Source organism: Pristis pectinata, chromosome 3 (assembly GCF_009764475.1).
Source record: "Pristis pectinata isolate sPriPec2 chromosome 3, sPriPec2.1.pri, whole genome shotgun sequence".
In the NCBI taxonomy this organism is placed as follows: domain Eukaryota; kingdom Metazoa; phylum Chordata; class Chondrichthyes; order Rhinopristiformes; family Pristidae; genus Pristis; species Pristis pectinata.
The window spans coordinates 35,056,297-35,077,335 of NC_067407.1; the positions used below are offsets into that span (position 1 = coordinate 35,056,297).

Consider the following 21,039-nt stretch of genomic DNA (forward strand, 5'->3'; position numbering starts at 1 on the left):
CCAAGGGCAAATTTATGCTTTTTGGAGCTGACAATAGTGATTCAAGCAATCTGACACTCTGCATGTTGAATTGGCCAGTGATTCTCATCTGATACATAAAAATAGTATCTGAATGTGACAACATATCCAATTCAGACTTGCAGCAGAAAAGAACAGCTGAACCCTGAAACCAAGAGTGAAGGAGAAAATTAGGTATGGTAGTTCTCTTTTTGACATCAGTTGGGGTACAGCACGTGAAATGTTCAATTTAAATTGAGTATCTACAACCTGTTGAATTTTTATACCCATCACGTATTACATAATCAACAAGAACTGGGATAGCTACAGAACAGCTGCGTGCTCTTAACAACTCACTTTTAACATTGTATATTTACACCAAGGATATAAAGGTTTATTTTGTAGGCCTAGATCTATAGCTGCTGGTGTTATCCTGTGATTCATATGGCCACACAATGCCAATAATGATCTTGCAAAAAACATTATTCTACCTTACTGCAATTTTATCTTTATTCTTAATTATTGCAAAAAATCCAAAGAAATTAATTTCATCAACTACCTTTAACAGCAAGTCAGTCAATGAAATAGATTATTTTATGCATCTTCCCCTCTCCAAGCATTTCTCTTTCAAAACATCAAATATGGGACAAACGATTAGTTTCCACATGATAAATAGACACGTAAAAATTATTCTCCTTGCCCTCCCCATCACTTACCTCTCCACCTACCACCGCGCCCCCCCCCCCCACCAACTTCCATCAACTGGTCTCTATTTTCTCTTTCCCCTTCCTGACCCAAACATAATGTTAATGCTTGGATAAGAGCAGTTACCATAGAAACAATCCAAAGCTGTTCCAAAGAGTCGTCTTGTGGGTAGATTTGAAGTCATTCAATCGATGCCAATCAATGGGAACATTCTTTCCAGTGCCAAGTAATTCCAACTGTATTTAAATCAGTACTGTACACATGGGTTTACTTAACCTTTCACTGGCTGATGATTTCTTTCTATACACAGTACAAATCTCTTTGCAGCTCACTGGGGGTTAGTGAAGACAACCTATTAAATGGGGGCACAAGAGACTGCAGATGCTGCAATCTGGAGCAAAAAAACAAACTATTGGAGGAACTCAGTGGGTCGAGCAGTAAGTGTGTGTGGTGGGGGAGGGGGGAGGGAAGGAAGAAATTGTCGACATTGCAGTTTGTTTTTTGCTATTAAATGGGGGTTTCATTCCCAATGTCTAAAACAAACTGTCAGCACTGTTCCTCTTTTGAGCCAGGCAATTAGGATTTCTCCAACAGGCTGAAATTTAGAAATATTTGTTGGTCTTTCAATATAAACCTACTTACAATAATGCTAAATTAAAGCCTGTCTTTTGGTTTCTTCACAGATGGTTCTACAAGTCAGATCAACACAAGCCTTCAACTGATCGCCAGGTGAGGAGTAAATAAGAATTCACTAAAAAAAATGTTTGAGTGCTCCAGTACAACATGAGAATAGTGTGTAGAGATATGAAGGTTGTAAATTGACATGTGAAACAATCATTTTCTTATGTTAGGCATGAATTGAATGACATTTTAAGTACCTCTTAATCAAAATCATGATAAGATGATGTTTCGGTACAACCAAAATGTCTGATGTTTGAATGTAATTCTACTTATTTTGTGGGCCTTAACAAATTGAGTTGTATTCATTATCAATATAATTTATTAAAGAACATATTTTTCTATATTAAAATTGTGGACTTGAAGTGCCATTTCACGAGTCACATACTAACAAGCTTGCCGAAGCACATGAACTTTATATCTTGTTGAAATGTTCATTTGTTCTAAATATTTATTGCACATTTTGACAAATCTCAAACTGCTCTGATGATACAGAATAATAAACAATATTTAAATGGTTATTTGCTGTCAATTACTTAGCCAAGTCATATACCTTTTCTCATTAACCCAAAACATGACAACTCCAAGAGTGATGGGTTTAACATCAGTTTTGTGAACACAATCACAATTTTCTACAATATTAAATTATGATAAATAATATAAATACACTGCGCAAGATAAATTGGAAATCTTTTGACAAACATTCATGTTATTGGTTTCAGTAAATGAATTCCAATTTTTCTTTTCAATCTGTTGGGAAATTTGGATGGTGGTGCAGTTGCCCATTATCAGGAATATTGCTCTCTGTATGTTAAAAGCAGTACTGACTAGAGAGAAAACTAGAGTTTTTTTAAAATGGTAGAAGTTCATTATCATATTCCTTTACAACATAGAAGGAAGGCAATTCACTTATTGAGCCCATCAGATCACCGAGCAAGCCAATGTTCCTGATAACCTATTCTCCCCATATTATCATCAACACCTCTCAGATTCTATCAGCTGCCTAAAAAGTAGGAGAATTTACAGTGGTCAATTAACCTAGAAACCTGTCTTTGGGACGTGGGAGTAAACGGAAGTACCCAGAGAAAACCCATGAGGTTATAGGGAGAATGAGCAAATTCTACACAGACAACACCGAAGGTCAGTTTTCAACCCAGTTCACTGGAGCTGTGAGGTAGCAGCTCAATTAGCTGCATTCAGAAGGCATTTGATACAATTCTGCACAAAAGAACGGTTAGAAAAATTGAAGGCCATAGAATAAATAGGTTAGAGGTATCATAAGTAAGAAATTATTTTACAGACAGAAATACGCACCGAGTCATCCTGTGGATTTTCAATCAGGCTGCAGAGACATGGACTGTGGTACATGGATCAGTGCATGGACACTTGCTTTGACTGATATATTTTATTGACTTAGACATTTTTGTGCTGGGTAAAATTTCCAAATTTATGGATTACACACAGCTCGGAAGTGTGGCAAGCAATGGGGAGGATAGTAGTAGATTTCACAAGGACACCAAGGCCAGCCTATATGTGTATAAATCTTTGAAACTGGCAGGACAGGCTGAGAAAGCAGTTAATGAAGCATCTGGGATCCTGGCCTTCATAAACACATGCATAAATTAAAAAAACAACACTGTTTTGTTGAACCTTTATAAAAATACTCATTAGGCCACAACTACAGTACTGTGCCCGATTCTGGTCACCGCATTTTAGGAAGGTTCTGAAGGCCCTAGAGAGCAGAGACAAGATTTACTGGAATGTTTCCAGAAGAGAGGATTTTCAATTATGAGGACAGACTACAGAACTTAAGGTTGTTCTCCTTGCAGCAGAAAAGATTCAAAGGAAGTTTGATAGAGGTTCACAAAATCTGTAGAGAGAGAGAATTTTTTCCCAATAGCAGAGGGGTCATGGACCAGATGACTCAGAATTAAAGCAATCAGCAAAAGTTTCAAGGCATCATGAAGAAAAACAACTTGTTATGCACATAATTTGGAAAGCATTGCCTGAAGGTGTGATGGATGTATATTCCACGGCAGCTTTCTAAAGTAACACGTAAATATTTGAAATTAAGAATTTGCAAGGCTGTAGGGAAATGGGATTGTGTTTGCTGGCACAGATTTGATGGGTCAAATGTCCTCCTCCTTTGCTGAAATGATTCTACAGTTCACTTCACATCAAAAAACAAAATGAAACATGGAGTTCAATAATAGCAAAATCTAAACAGTCAAAACATTTCTTTCAAATCAGCATTTGGGAAACAGGGAACATTTCAGTTTACTGAGGAACTAACAAACTTAAAGTTTGTGAGAAGAATGAAAGTAGTCATCCTGAAAAATAACATTCTCAACCATCACTTGGCGGTCAAACACACTGCTGTGTTTACAGTGATAACATATCTTTCCCTTTTAATCAGCGAAGTTAGTGGTTCTACTGAGCAGTGCTTCACCTTTGGAGGATGCAGAAATTTTAACCATATTTCAAAAATATGATATTTAAAATATCTAATATATTTTCAACTCAGCTAAGTCTCCTACTTCTCATAAGAATCTCCCACATATTTTCTTATATGACCTAATGGGAACTAATGTATCCATTTCTCATCTTTCATTAATCTCCTGCATGAAAATCTTCGACGCGTGGCAGTTCTTTGACCTGTGCTCCGTGCTTTTATTATTTTCTGTAATGTTCTACATTTTAAATAATGATACAGAGCAGAGCAACATGCTGTTAATGAAATAAGGTTCACATGCTATAGGTGAAGGGAACAGAGGGTTCAATGGTCTTTAAAATAATTAAGTGTTCACACTTTGTCACCAGCAAAATTAAACTTTACAAAGACAGATCTGGAATAATACTGCATAAATGTTACTGAGAATTGAAATGGACAGAATAACAGCACATTATCCAGTTATTAAAACTACTAGCTCAAGGAATTGGTGGAGTGGAAATGCAAATCCAGTAGGCACGCTGGAGGAAATGATCTGTCCTATCTGAAGACACTCTCACTTCGGTCCCTGTTCCACATCAATTTTAAACAAGCTCTTGTGTAATGGCTCTTTCAACTGTAACTGAAAGGGGGCAAGTTACCCACAACTTTATATAGTTTATGCTCTTCTTTCTACAGCATATTATTAAAGATAATGGTATTTTTATAAAGGGATTCGGAGAACACGGTTGTTGATAGAGCAAAAACTCTTTTACTTATTTAAAGTTATTCCATATTTAATAATCTTCAAAGTATCACTTTTATTGACTAAACTGAAATGTATCAGTTATGAAATAAACAAATATTAATTTTAGCCACGTTAATGTATAATCCCGCTGGAAGTTAAGAGGATTTATTTTCCAATAAACAAGAACTAATCAGGTTTTGATATATAATATTGACAATGCATCCACACATTAAACATTGCAATTTTTTTGAAAAGGTCACATTAGTCCTGATTTATAGCTAAAATTCTACTGTGTACTAAACAAGAAAAAGGGATCAAGAAAAATCCTTGTTGCATTTGGGAAAGCATTGAATGGAACTACATTCTAATATGTCAGCCTAGAAGCTAACTGGTCTGTTTTTTTGTGTGTAGGAAACAGTTAAATAAAAAGTAATAATTTTAATCGTGTGATATTTTTATTTAACTCTTTGCACACAAGAAGTAACTTAAATGGAATGGATGAGTAAAGAATTTAATCAGTAAAAATTGTTGGTGTTTTCTGTGGAACAATTAATTTATTACATTTGATAAGCAATTTTATGTCCATAGAGTCATGGAATGATACAGCACAGAAACAGGCCCTTCAGTCCATCGAGACCATGCCAGCCATCAACCACCCATTTACTTTAATCCTGCATTAATCCCATTCTATTCGCCACACATCTCCATTCCCTGATGAAAAATGATCTGGTTCTATATATATATATAAAAAAGTGTACATTGGTTGTGCCAAATCAGTGACAAAATAATCCAATCTAGACACCAAAGGTTATTTTCCAAGTTGTTAAAAAAATAATCAGGCCTAACAAACTAACATGGGAAAACTATACTAATTTGCTCTCCGATAAGCAACAAACAGCAATTATACTCTTTATGAGGGATTTACTTTCATGAGAATTGTCCAGTTGTTCAATTCTTTTTCCAAAGCATTCAAAACACAAGACCCATTACTGTCATGAACAGTGATAGCACCCACACCAGACACATCCTATAGCAATCTGTTCATCCATTTTAACAGTATTAAGTTACAAATGATGCAAATCCTCCAAAACAATAACTCAATAGGCCCAATCTGCATAAATGCAATAAAGTACTTAGGAAGAAAATGTAAAGTATTGTCACTGGAAACCTGTGTGTTTTTCATGATAAAAGCTATCAGCAACTTTCCTCAATTAAAGAGACAGCATTAAATTGTCAGTAATCAGTGATGTCAAACTGTTTATACATTACCTCAAAAGTTCAGACATCCACTTCCACGGAGGTATCTTGTGGTACTAATTATAAGAGATGTAGGTTTGATTGAATTATAACTAAAATTAAGGGAAAATACTAAGATTCTGAAAGAGGTGGAGATAAAGGGTACGCTAGGTGCAGAATTATAATGAAAATCAGTTTCATAACTATGGAGGCTTTTTAAAAAAAACTTAGTTAAAAACTGCAAAAATAGCTCACAGCTCTTCCTCAAATATTATGTTCAAAGTTTTTCTTTCAGTTTTCAAGTTCTTTAAATAGGTAACAATAGTAAATGTGTAACAAGAGTTTCACTGCTACTCAGTGTGGTCATCAACATGTCTGAAATGTTAAAAAAAACAAATTAACATATAATCGCTATTAATGTTACTAGCCATGACCCTTACAAATATTCAAAAATTACTTTTTTCACTCATTGGAGCTTTTAAAACATTTGACTGCAGCACTGAAATTTTTACAGTGAGTTACTATATTTGCTCTATTGGTCTCCATTGGAATTATGCCAGGTGGACATGATAAACATCAGCAAGGGCAGCAACTGTCTTAGCATTTTGAATATATGACACTCCACATGTCCGATTTATATCTGTATCCTTGATAGAAGGAGGAGGAGTTGAAAAAGTTTTCAAATTCCATGTGGCATACTAAGAAACAATTAGGTCATTTGTGGGAACACGTGCAGCTTTTAATCCCACATCATATTTGGAACCAAAACAAAAGCAACATAGAAAATAATACAATATATTTTAGGGTTTGGTTTACTGCCATTTGTGAAAATGTCTGAGTTATTTAATGGTGTACTCTAAAGCTAACCACTATGAAACACCAAAACCCACGGAGAAGGCCTCTGTAGTTCAAAAGCTTTAGTTTAACCACAAGGGACAATGGCCAACAATAAATATTACTTTCATTCTACCCACATCACTTCTATAACCATATTCCATAGGTTTGTGCTAAGAAAGAATAAGCTCCTACCATAATACTTAGCAGCTGAACACTGGAAACAATACTGGTGTTGAGGCACATCAAAAAACAAGCACAAGCATGCAGTTGTTAGTGGAATAATTATCTTAATATTTGCATAAAGTTGGCCATTACCTAATGTGTGTTTCTGATATTGAGAATTGTGTATTTCTTGAAGTGCTGGTACTCAGTTTAGCTAAACCTAGCCTTCATTTTTTTGAAGAAGACTGTCAATGTCATTAGAAACCACAGTTACTTATTCAAGAAACATTATGCTCAAATACAATAGTTCTGGAAGAAATTTTTAAATAATAAGTTTAAAATATAACATTAATTATTTTCTAACTCCTTATTGAATTTTTGCTTCCTCAGTGTTACCCATACAAGTAATTCTTTTAGTAAGTAGGATTGTTTGAGTTTTGTCTTTTATGTTGCACCAAGGATACATCCATGGCAAACCCAACTGGGCCTAACTAACTTATTTTGAAGTAGTGACCCACATCAGACATTGGTGAAAGAATGACCTTGAGCTCCAATGCTTTGGGTGGGGGGGAGAGTTGAGGTGTTAAATTTAAACACAGAATTCCATTGAAGTAGCTCAATTTCAGTACACTAAAAGATATTCCTCCTCCTTCTTGTCACAGAGCCACCTTCTGTCAATCACTATCACAATGGTTTAATCAATGTATCAGTAAAATAGGAGTCAGTAAGATTCACTGAGCTGAGACCACCCCCCCACCATCTCAAAAACACAAATAAACCGACGCAGCTAACTCTAGTTTTGCTTTCCAGCATCCTTCACGTCAAAACCCATCCTCCTCATCAACAGCTCCCCCTGACCTGCACAATCCCTCCCCACTGCCCCACCTGACGCTGCATCCATTCTGAAGGTCACTCTCACTGAAGAGTTTTCCATCTGCTGAAACATCACTGAAGAACCTCAAAACATTTGGTATGGATTCTTTGCACTATCAAGCTAATGGAGTAGGCTTGAAGTGATGGACTTTTTAAAACAGCTGCTTTGACCTAAATATTTTAACATACAAATGAACAACTGCATTGAATTTTGATTCATAGAAATGGTGCACATTTTGTTATTAACCAAACAGTGAATGATGATAGATAACTACCTAGTGTTTGCAATTACCAAAAGATTGGGAGATTTAAAAAAAAGCCAGTTGCACAAAAGAGTAAAGTTAGCTTCTATTTAAATTATTCCCGTAACCCTCATTAAACAATTTTTATTGCTGGTTCTCAGTTAGACCACAAGATGGAGCAACTAATAGAAACAGGCCTCCTGTAAAATGGGAAGTTAGGGTGGGGGAATTTGCGGGAGAAGGGAGCGAGCAATGAGCGATGGGCATAAGCTAAATTATTTACTGTCAATTAATTATAAAGGAGCAGTTAAGGTGGAAAATCTACTGAAAATGTCAATGCCCACAATGCTGTGTGCCAACATCTGGAGAAAGAATTGTAGTATAGGTTCACAGCCATCGGGGTGTAATTGGATTGATGGGAAATAGACAGACAGACAAAAGAAAAGGGGCAGAGAACAGACATTGGGACACAAGTGAAAATAAATCCCAGTTTAATTAAATATTTCACATGCCGCTTAAACAAGCTCTACTGATTTGTGGAATGAAACTCAAAAGTTGATTGAAGATCCCTCCAGCTCATTTGCCGGACAGAGTGAGTTTGTTAAAATATTAGAACTGTATTAAAGAAATTGCCATTTGATCCTTCACATTATTCTGTTCTTTAATTGCAATATACATGTCCCACTGAATGTTTTTGAATGCCAATCATTGTTGCATTTTTTCCTTCTAGGAGTGTCAACATTTAGCAAATCCAAAAGCGTTAAACCATATTGTTCTCACCAACATTTATGGCATGACTACCTAGAGCTTCCATTTGCCAAGAAGGGATAGAGGAAGCTTTAAAAAAAATGTTGGCTGTGTAGTCGGTCACACAGAAGAGTAAAGTCAGGATGTGCCAATACATGAGCACATCAATGCAACCAACTCATGTAAAAGAAATCAAAATGCGATACCACGTTAAACTAATTTTAAATAAAGAATTCACAACAAGGAAAAGTAAAGCTTCGGCACCTAGCGTTGCAGTTAAGTTCTTTAAGCAGCAAACAGAGTTATTCAAATGTTTGAATTTCTTAACTATTCGAATGGGCAACATAATATGTTAGTTGGCAGCTGTTATAGTCAGGCACTGCATCATAACAGAAACCAACATGGTATGATATAATTCAACATGAATGTATAATTCGTCAACTTTATTGTCAGTATAAAATGAGATATTAAATAATATTACAACCTATTATCTATAAAAAGATCCATATAAGACAATACTTTCCAATTTTAATTTTTTTCTAGAAAAGCAAATTTGCTAAATTCATTGAAGGCTCTGGTTATAGTGTTACCGAACATGAACAATGTCATGGATTCTTTCAATGGGAGACACAACAGTACTGCGTTGCTCGGTAAATGATGATAGGAGGTTCGGCAGGCAGAAACCCATAGCCATTATACAAGCGTAACTCACCATCATTTTAACTGTGCAGACTCCTTTGAGCTAAACATTGCAACAATTCATCAAAGACCTATTGCTTACTCAAACTTAACAGAACTATGCAAAAGGAAGCAAATGATCAAGAAATATGTTAAACATTAATTACAATTATTTTTAGGAATGTAATCTTTAAGGACAGTAATGGTGAGACCACCTCTTTAAAATATTCCCTCTCACCTCTGAGGAAGGGGTTCAATCTCAAACCAAGATTTTCATCTTGTTTCTTTTAAATTAAGAAAATCAAAGCTGTTTTGGGGGGAAAAAATGCTTGAGGTCTATGAAAAGCCAGCAAATGAAGGAAAAAAAGACTTTGATTATTGTATGCAACTCAACAAAAGAGATGTTGTCTCTATAAAAAGAAACAGTATCCATTTTGTATTCTTACAAGGGATACATTTAATACCAGTCAGCCATCACGTAGACACACTCTACAGAGTTCTCAAGGCTTGTAATAAAAAGTCAATCAAAGCAGATAATGGCAAAATTGCAGAAGCTTTATTCTACAGGCCCATAAAAATATACTTGAAAACATTAAAAGAAGATTTTCTTAAATAACATTTACTTAGTATTTTTTAAAAGATGAGAATGGCTTCATCTTTTATGGCTTTGAATAATAATTGCCTATCCTCAAACAAAAAATATGGTCGCTAACAAAAAAATCTGCAAACCAGTTTCGCGATTTTTTTTCTCCTGTTGGCTCTCTTTTGTTCCACAGTTTCTTTAATCCATCAAGAGGATTTCCAAATTAATGCCTTGTGTGGGTGTACAAATATAATCTTCAGAAAGTGGTCAGCCTGAAGCAACAAAAGGCGTGTCAGGTGAATAAAGTTTCAATATGTCGGATGTAGGACAGTTTGGCACAAGTTTTCTTTCAGGACAAAATTTTGTATTGATAAATTTGTGGTGACAAAAGCATCTGCCCCACTTCTTCGATTAACACCTTTGTACCCACCACCCCCCAAACTTCCACAGGCATGAATGAACACAAAGAATAAATAAAACCAACAAATTAACCTACCAAGCAAGGAAAAGATGCATATTTGGTGGGGGGGTTAGGCCAATTTGAATGTTTATAGAATTACAGAAGAAATCTAATCAAAAAGTATATACCTTTCCCTGTATCACCTCTTTTCAAAAGGACTAATATATGCAAAATAAATTCAGTTATCAAGCTGATACATTAAATTTCAAGATTCCAAAGCTATATCCATTTACAGATCATTTTGGAAATTAATTTATTTAAAGTGAGATTTGAAAGTGAAGCTAGGCTTTTGAAAAGGCTTGAAAATGCAACAACGAAGACTGTATTGCTGCAGCTGGTTAAAAGAAAACCACTGAAGTTTAAAGAACTATTGCCAGGGTTTCAATAGAAAATATTAACACTAACAGCTTCCAAAACCAAACTACTACATTCATTCACTGACTGCATCTGTAACAGGCAGCAGAAGTGGATTAGAGCTGATGTCAAAATGTGCACCAATCCAAGTGGCTGGGGTCTCCCAGCAGCAAAGCCAAAGCTCTAACCAAGTGAAATGTTCAGCCCTGCTGTGTACTGCAGTGACCACAACAAAGATTGTGGTTTCTACCACATTCACCCTAAATAGCTGAAAATTATTGTTATTCATCATGCCATGGAAAGAAAGGGAAATATAAAACTGCTGCCGTTGAAAAGTGGTGGAAATTGCCCTTTAGACATTCAAGGTTTTGTTACGACCAGATGAAATGTTGCTGTTGATGACTTATATAACAAGGGTCCAACAGTTTGCGCTTGTAGGTTTAAAAATAATTAAGTGTTCTTCCTTGTCAAAATTTTGTTTTAGCTATATTGCAGTTTTGGAGACAACTATGAATAACAAGTTTAAACTAGTGTAGTTCAAGAGTTTAAAAAGTTTATTACTGCAAAATGTTCAGTTTTCCATTCTCAATCCAAATTGCTGGAATTCTCCCAACACCATTTATTTCAAAATCTAAAGAAGTACATTGTCATTGACTAAGCATGGTATTCTCTTATAAATAATGCAATAATATTATTGCAATTTTAATTGAGAAATGATTTACAATCACTCACAAAGGAACAAATGACATTATGAGACTGGAAAAGGTTCTATAGTCTGATCCGTCCTCAAAAGAAAAACAATTCAATCATTCTTGCTCTCCTTTTCTCTTTACACACACTATGTGCCTCCACAAGCAATCCTTTCCACGTGCTCTGCATGAAATAACTTAATCTAAATTGTCACTATACTTGAAAATCTTGAACATGTACTCTCTAGATCTACGGTTTGTGACAACTTACAGCATATTGTTCCCAGAGAAATTCCACGTTCGGTATAGATTTTATATTTTGAATTGCTGGGCTTTTTCATTTTAATTGTCACTAACATTTCTGATCACTTCTGAACCCTCATTCCAACCTTCACAGTAATCAATGTTTATGTATTCTAGGATTGCTAATTGTGAACGTAGAAAGCTTGTATGGGTCCAGAAATAATTTCATGATTTATAACTGCATAAAACAGCTTAGCTTTTCTAATTAGCATATTTTAGTACCGGTGATGCTGCTCAAACATAACATTGTTCCAAAATCTAGCCAAATGTCTCTTCTTTGAAGATAGCAATAGGCATTAGGAAAGACTTTCAGGTTAGGTAAAGTAAATCTAGTGATGGAATCGACATGGTAAGTAAATAAGAACTGAGATAAAAGATTAATTTTGATCTATTAGCTCTTTTATTCAGTTTGATCCAATTTATCGATCTTACAATTTGTTGCTGAGTAAAGAAATGAGTAGAAGCATTACTGGGTAAATTGGACCAACATTTGTAAAAAAAAGCTACATTAAAATGAGTTACATGATGATAAGTAAGCCTACATTTGATGTTCACCTCTAAAAACTCCTGTTGTTACTAAAGGTCAATGTACACTTTTGTAGATTGCTTTGATTCCACTTAATAGGAGATACAAAAATAAACAGAGGCTAGGAACAAAAACAAAAAAAACTTTGAAAGAAACTTAGATTTAAAAACAAAATCAGCAAGTTCAAGGCCTAAATTTTCATTCCACTTAAACTTGACTATGGAGGATTCGCTCAACTCGGACTCTATTTCAACCTAGATTCCCTCTTCACAAACTGTTTGCATAGGCAGTGGGTCACAACAATACTGACGAGCTGAAGACAGCACTCGCATGAGTGCCCACTAATAAGCAAAGATCACCGTTTATCTAAGAGGTCAAATGCCTGTTGGCTTGGGTCACGACCTAAACAACTTATGTCATGACCCTTACACGTGCCTGGAATGATGCCATTCTGACCTGGGTCAGCTGCTAATGGTGCAGACCATAAATTAGATTGTGCCTTGCACTTTTTCAAAAGAAAGTTTGTCTTCTTCCAATGCAGTATCGTTCTAAGGTTAACGCGATACGTATATGGGACACTGGACTGACAAAGAGCTTATCTATTAATTACAAACTAAATGCAAAGGATAACTAGATCACATAGGACCATTCAATCTTATTTCTTTACCACATTTAATTCTCTAGCAGATCTGAAATTAAACAGTTTTTTCAAGAACTATTGCGTGTTGTTAAGTAGCAGCAAACACTGGCTTAAAACAGATCATTCCTGAATACTTAAAATCCGAATTATTTTAATCTTTGAAAAATGTTCTTGATAGTTATAAAGCTCTCAATTATCTTTTCACTGCATGATCACAAAAGTCTTTTACATCCAAAACCAGGACTGTTAAAATTGCTGATAATTTTATATTATATCCCATGCAACCTCATCAAATAGCACTACAACTCTGAAATCCTTCGTAACAGATTAAAACATCGTGCTTTTTCCCCTGACTGCTACACTGTGGCCATTATTCCACTCCCACACTTCTTCCACAAAGGGGATATTCCCCAGAATAGTCTTAGAATGTTCTCCTACTAACCTATAACTAAGTTCTTATGCTGAACAATTAGAAAATTCAGAACAGTTGGTTAGATACAAGGCTCTGATGCTTTCTATATTGAGGATCTCTGGAGCAATTCTAATTTAAATTAACTGGAAACAAACAATCCCTGAATTCAGGTCTTAACAACTTTTAAAGCAAATAGTACATCAGAAGAAAATAATAAAGTCAAAGACAATTATTGACTACAGTTTCATAAATGTGTTTTAAAATTACATATGCTTGTACCTTGAGATTTCCCAGTGATTGCTTTTTGTTTTACAATTGCACTTTGTCCATGAAATTAATATTCACAGCAAAATATTTCCAAACTTCAACCAGTTTCTTATTACCAGTAATTAGTTGCCATGGTTAATACAGCTTTTCTTTAATTTCAGAAGGCTTATGCATTGCTGAATTGTTAAATTTATTTGCAGAAAAGGTTTATAGTTTTCTTAACCACTCAATGTATTGAGCACTTGTTGAAAAGTTCAGTTATCTGCAGAAAATATCAGAAAACACCTCTTTTCAATCTTAGAAGAAAATCGTTTGATTAAATGAATAAAAAACGAATAGCGATATAATCGCTGTTCCCCAAAACATGGCACTTCAGAATCAGACTACAGGAAAGAGCCAAGCATCAGTGAAAAAAAGTGGCCACGTATTCCCATGTTGGCTTTGGCATGTTGGACAAAGCACTTTTTAGAGTTCCTGCTTTATGCCAGCACTGGCAGCTGCTCAGTCCATTGAAAACTCCTGAACCTTCCAAGCAGGCCAAAATTGGATCCAGTAGATTTTTAGTGCACAACTCTCAGTGAACATCTAATTTAAAAATACATATTGTTTAAGAGCATTGTGTGCATTTCACTTTGCTTATTTTAGTGAACACTGGAGTAAACATTTTAGGTTAATACTGACCTGTTCCTTGCCACTTCATAGTTGAGATAAAAGGTAGTATGCTATGTGTGAATGGAACAGAATATATTTTCCAATGCATTTGGACCTTCAGCAATTCTCCCTGTTATTTTCAGAGCCAATGACCATAAAGCCGACTAGGTTTTAACCTGGCAAAGCACTCCAGACTTAGGACAAACAAAACCACGAAAGGTGGCAGTGACAATCACATAAATATTTCCTAAAAGCAAAACGTTTCAGGAAAACAACAGATTCGAAACTGCAAATGACTTCAGAGAGTAAAATTTGTATGGTATGTATTCTAAGTACTTGCTATTCTGAAGACCAGTGACTTGTAATGATATGGTCACAACAGGAAGAAGTCAAAGACTTTAGAATTACTCGATAAGAGTGACAAACGTAAGAAATAAAATCTAAATATTCAGGAAACATTTCCGCATTAACTTTTCTATAACCACCACCTGTATTTACCATATATACACATATCCCTGTTCTCATGGTGTACCTGTAAATAAGAAAATTTGAAAAAGAACACATGAGAACTTTATCCTGGAAGCTGGTGGAGAGCAGCCATATACTAGGTTATTCTGCCACTATAAGCAGTGTGTAGAATCTAAAGTTTGACACTTCACTTAGGCAACAGACAAGTCACAGCACAAGACTCTTAGCTGCAGATTGCCACTGCTGAACCCAAGCTGGCATAATTCTTGTGCCAGCACTGGCTGACCCAAATTGTTAAACTTTTGGTCATGCTTTTTCAGTTGCGGGTGTTCTGTATATTTTGGTTTGCACATCACACGTCCACACTAAAATAATGGTAATTTTCTTTTTACTTGTAAACTAAATATAATTCTGATGGGAATTTTCATCTTCCATCTTGGGCTATGAAGGGTAGGAGAGGGAGGAAAGAAAGAGAATGCTGGTTTGATCATGAAGGGCGTGAGAAACACAGCTGGAGGGTTTAACAGCAGTTTGTAGATCCGGCCTGTAATGAGCATTTATGACCATTACACAAAAGAAACAAAAATGCTGATCAAGATCACAGATTGCTTTAACAAGTTTAGGCTACACTTGCAACAGGATAGGATCTAAATTATTTTCAAGAGCATGCAGAAGAAAGTTAACTTGATAAAAAGTACATACACAAGACAACCTTTATGTAAGGTTACATTTAAGGTGAGGATACATGCAGCATAACCATTTCACAAAAACTAAATTCAAATGTAGCTTTATAAGGAATTCTGAAGAAATGCTTCCAGAAAATGTACTTACCTGGTGTCTGCACAAAGTACGCCAAATATAAATCGAGTTCCTTAACAGAAACTCCTATATGATGTGGCTGCACGCACAGCCCAGGGTTAGAGCACTGCGAGGCCTTTACGAGTCGTTCACCATCAGTACTTTCGAGTGGAATACCTTTGAATAAAATCACCATAACCAGGTCCAGCCTCCAGACCTTGTCTGCTTGCCGCAGGCAGTCAATTCGCCGCATCTTGCCTTTCTGGTCTGGGTTTGAAAGCACACAGCAAGGAGGTTTCTTCCCAGTGACTGTGAGCACAAAATCCTCTCGATACTCAGGTCGGATGTCTTTGCGCAGCTTTGCCAGGAGCCTGGATGCCCATTTCTGCTTCACCTCTTGCTTTTCGCTCAGCAGTTCATCCTTCACTGCTCTCTCTTCCTCCTTTGACATGCGTTTTTCATGCTTCTTGAAGTATTTTCGCTTTCGGGCTTGCAAGTTGAACCATGTGTAAGCAAAGGCTCGGACGTGGGGCAGAAGTGCTTCAATGAAGGGATGGAATTCATCCTAAAAAAGTAAAATAAAACAGAAGAGAAAGAAATAAGCAAAAATGAAGTTCGGACAAAAGAAACAGCATCACACTTGAACATTCATTAGAATTGTCTTCTTATAGAGTAAACAAATGAAAAATAAATTGGAAAATCAAGAGACATTTCATTTAAATAAGAGATTTGATTCAATACCATTGTAACCTCAGACCAGCACAGTATTTTGTTCAAAGCTGGACTTAGAAAAATTTATGCCATGTACAGTGAGAATTCTTTGTGTGGAACAGTCAGAAAGATGCCGACGGCATAACTGAATGCACCCATGTAGGTAACGTCCAGAACACTTGCCAATATTCAAGACATTCCCTGCGTGTGCTTGGTTTGTTTATGAAGAGCTTTCCCAAAACAGTAGAGAAAGATCCCTCGACTAAAGCATGGGTGCTTTCATTAACCTTCGCCAGCTTTAAAAAAAATGCAGATCTCTTTACTCTCCGTCCCCAACCCCTTTGCATGTGGTGTAGCCAGCATGAGCCCGCCTATTTGGCAAATTCCACACACTAGAATGCCAATCAACAGCTCGTACGAGGGGGCTTTGTGCAAAGCAAGAGAGGACAACCCCCCCCCCCTCCACAAGATGGTTTCAAACACAGCAAGTCTGTACAGTCAGAAAAAAATCTGCATATTCTTCATTGTGAATTCATGCTATTTTCACAAGAAATGTCAAATTGAGCTGTGCCCTTGTGCACAAAAATTAAAAATAAAAACACGCTTACGCATTATTTGAATCTATGTACAGATAATGCCACATAAGAAGTATTGAATAGTTATTAATAAGTAGTTTATTTGCAATCCTTATTCAATAATAATAATAAAACAAATTTTCACCATCCCCTTTACCCAACTAGTAAATACATTAAAAATCTGTAAATCCAGAGGGGAAACTGTGATCATTATCAACCTTTCAAATCCAATTTTTAATCAATAACATAAAAGTGACTCGGGAAAACTGTTAACTACTCACAGGGATTACAGCATAAACAATAACAAAGCATTGTTAAATGCTTATTTAAATGTACATTATTTTCATTTAGAATTAACTAGTCAAAACCATACATTTTGATAAATAACTATAAATTTAACGTTAAATACATTAGTATAAAAACCCACAAAAAAAATTCTGACCAAAACTGCCATCTGTCTTTTTTCTTTTGTTTAAACCAAATGCTGCATAAAGTGTTTTTAAACAATAAAACAAAAGTAGCATCACTTTTACGATGACAAGGATGCAAAATCTGTTTTAACAGCAGAAAATAAAATTCTGAAATAGTATGCATTTTACATTCTCTTTGCTGAATAAAGTTGTGGATTTTCATTATATAAACTAGGCCACAGCAGTTCAGGCTGGAAGGGATTTTGCTTAATGATATAAATTAATGAAAAAATGTTGCATTGGTGGGAACATTTGGAGGATTTTTAGATTAAAGTGAATTTTCATTTACCAACCTTTTTCCAGCCACACGACATCTGGCCTGTAATTCTTCAAGCTTAAATGAATTCCTTTACTAAAATCATCTACACGTAGGTAACAATCTGTCCTGTAAAGGAGATTTTCAAACTGCCAAAACAAATAATGAAGCTCAAATTTATTAAATGACTACCTAAGCAGATATATGTCTCCTCCTATATTGTCTCAAAGGTTGGGGAGAGAAAGTCAGGACAATCTATTCATTCCTGAACACAGTTTAAACAAATTAATTTCATAAAGTGTTAAAAGGGTTAACATTCCTGTTACTTTTCACCTCAGTCTAAACTTTTAGTTCTAAAATTCCTTAAGATAAACTTTAAGATTTCATTTGATCAAAGCATATAGTGAGGAGAAAGAAATCTCTTAAAATACATTTTCACCATCCTCCATTAGTTAATTCAGAAATCAATTCTGCACCAAAGTGCTTATTGTAAATATGGCAAAAATTGCCAACTCTGGAATTCATTCCAAGATAAAGAACTCAATCCTGACTAAAGTGAGTTTTAAGAGGTGAATATAAATACAATACAGCCGTGAATGAAAACCTAGAGTCAGTATTTGACCTTGGTTGTGTGCATGCATGGAACAAGGGATGCCAGTGTGGTGATACTATGTCACCACATTGATGTCCTTTGCTGTGGCCTTCAGATGCCACTAGTTCAGATCTGCCTTCTGCTGTTTTGTATTGCAACAGGATTCAGATCCATAAAACCCATTTGCAGTTGGGGCGGGGCAAGGTAAAATATAAAATAAAAGGCAATTTAGTAAAATATAGATTATTTCTCAAAAATGTAAAAACTGACTGATTGACTTAAGGAAATTTACATTGTGTATTATCGTAGTGTTCAACTACTAAGCATGGTACATTATAGTTTTGCAATAATTTTCACATATAGATTTACATTTTAATTCAGTCCGAAGCCTACAAGTTTTATATATTCTTGCATCGACTTTATGTTGGAAATCATCCAATGTACAGTTTCCTTGCTCTACCACACTGCTAATTCCGAAAAGAAGCTTTAAATTACTTTAACCCATGTCACCGTCAATCCTACATCTTCCATGGTGCCTGACATCTTTCCTTATCAATCTCAGTGAAAATAAAAATACGTAACTTTTTTTCTGCAAAAAGAAAATCAGTTTGAAAAACAAAAATGAAGTGCTACAAAAAGTGAATTTTGCAGCAAGAGGAAAAGTCCGCAGGCTGGGAGGTTCAGTCGTCATTAGTATATTTATCCTCCTGCAGTCGCTCCTTATTATCTACAAATTAAACATCTATTATATTGTGAAAAGACTGGGGTAGTTACATTACATTTTGCAATTTGATGTTAGCTCCCATGACAGGCAACATTGACATGTAAAGAGTGTTGAGTTGCATTTTTTAACCAAAAACATTATGTTTTCTCCCAATTAAAGCCTATTTTCCCCTTTTCATTTTTTTTAAACGAAGATCCCTAGTTTGAGCTGATTTCTAAATATTTTACATTTCTGAAGGCCAAACCACTTAGTTCCTTAAGTGACAATCAGTGAAGTTGTGGTTTTGTTGTGGGTCTATTTTCATATAAACCTCAGCACTGCACTTCAGTGCAGCAAGCACGTTCTTCTTTTGGCATTGCCACATCAATTAGTGTATACAGTCTAAAATGATGAAGCAAACAGACTAAGCACCAATGTTCCTTTAAGTGGTCAAAAACTTTGCATACTTATATTATAGCTCTGATAATTGGAGTTCTTTATTGTTTACAAACAACTGTCTCTGAGCGCTGAAAATCAAATTCTCTACTTGCCGCCACTTACTGTTCATGTCTTTTCCACACCTTTCCTTTCAAAATTAACTTTTTTTAAAACAATCTAATGCATTTTAGATCATTTGATGCAATTTTTTTCTCTTGTGCATACATTTTTTAAATGAACAAAGCAGCAAGCAGAACTTATTTTAAAAGAAGTTTTTTAAGTCTTTTAAAGTCTTTTCTTTAAAAAAGTGACAGTGATCAAAATTTACACATTACTGGGCATGAATGTTATTTTTGCTGAGGTGTCCTGTTTAAAAACAAAATATATGTAATAGACTCAGAACAAAAGAAAAATATTGCAGATGCTGGAAATTGTTTTTATTCAACAGATCAGTTCTCTCTATTCAATATAGTAACCACTGTACCAACACCCTCTTAAATTTAAAAGACTTTACATTTTTTTCCTGGAGCACTTGTCCTTTAAAATAACATTTTTTAAATATAAAAAGGTAGATTCCTCAAAGAATGTAGTATTAAATGTGTGGCTGAAGGCTGGTTTAAAACTGAAGGCCTCAATAACTAAATTACCTACAGTTAACAACTCCATCGTTCAAAATGATATACTAGAAAGTATTCCGAAATGTAGTCACAATGCGAATAACATCAGAAATGAATGACTTCTTGCGCATTTAATGGATATAGGAAAAGTGCAAAATGCTTTGTTACACGCAAGTTACTGAAAATTGTGAAGAGCTTATATTAAACTTTTACATCAATTTTAAAATATTGACTAACTTTCTAGCAGGTAGCAAAACACCGAATAATTTGATGTGTTCATGGGGAACGCCAACTTGAGAAATATAACACAGTTACTTCAAGATGGTCATATTGACTTTGGTTTTATATAGCTGTTGGTGCAAAATTAAAGTCATAATTCGAATCTTTTCCACAGTCTGTTTAGTAGATTTTAAAATCTTTTGTAAAGATCTTGATGCTGCCCTCACCCACACAAGGGAAAGTTATTAATTAAGTAGATTCATAGAAACATTGCAAAGAATGCCCATTGCTGATAAAGCTTTGGAAACTTCTAAATCACGTGTAACTTTTTTTTAAAGAACAGACTGACTACCAGAGATTCACAAACATTTTGTTCGTAATACTGGAAATAACAATATTTTGGGGAAAAAATCCGTACGTAGATTTGGTTTATAAAATCGGGGATCCTGAATCCACTTTATACGGTCCATGTTTTTAAACCAAAAGTCTTGGAATTACCGTGGGTTAAATTTCCTAGGGTGTGTGGAAGTATAAAATAAAACAGATTTCAAAGCAAAACCGCAATCTGGAAACTTGAGTGTAAAGAAACGCGGCCCGCCAGCAGCCAACGCTTCCACCGGGGAAACCCCGACCTTCTTCAAAAGGAGCGTCAATAAAACACTGTCAAAAGGGTAAACCTTCGGGGTCGCCAACTGAATGGTCCCAACTTACAGAGAGTAATGACATAGGTGATGGGCTGGGGGTGGGGGTGGGGGGGAAGTTGTTGAGACAAATAAAAATAATAAGGAACTCGAAAGGGAAGCCGATGTCGTCTCTAAACCACAATGCCCGCAACCACCCATCAAATCGCAGTGTTTGCAGAAGTGCTCCAGAAAGTTAGAGTAGCTCAACCTCCCAGGGAAAGCAACTTGGCCAGACGATACTCCACACCTGACGGGACCTCGGTGCCCCGCCAAGAAACTCTCGCCGTCAAGTC

General features: G+C 35.6%; 1 protein-coding gene across 12 annotated transcripts in view; it reads right to left on the reverse strand.

Moving 5' to 3' along the window:
• The window catches only part of nfia (nuclear factor I/A), a 617,449-nt gene that overhangs the window by 415,887 nt on the left and 180,523 nt on the right, over positions 1 to 21,039 (reverse strand). For 10 of the 12 annotated variants that reach the window (XM_052010740.1, XM_052010745.1, XM_052010741.1 and 7 more), the window contains exon 2: positions 15,516 to 16,047. In XM_052010740.1, coding sequence (XP_051866700.1) covers positions 15,516 to 16,047 — 532 coding nt within the window. Of the gene's footprint in view, positions 1 to 15,515; positions 16,048 to 16,223; positions 16,514 to 21,039 lie in introns of those variants that run through there. The other 2 variants (XM_052010747.1, XM_052010739.1) reach the window with 2 other exon arrangements.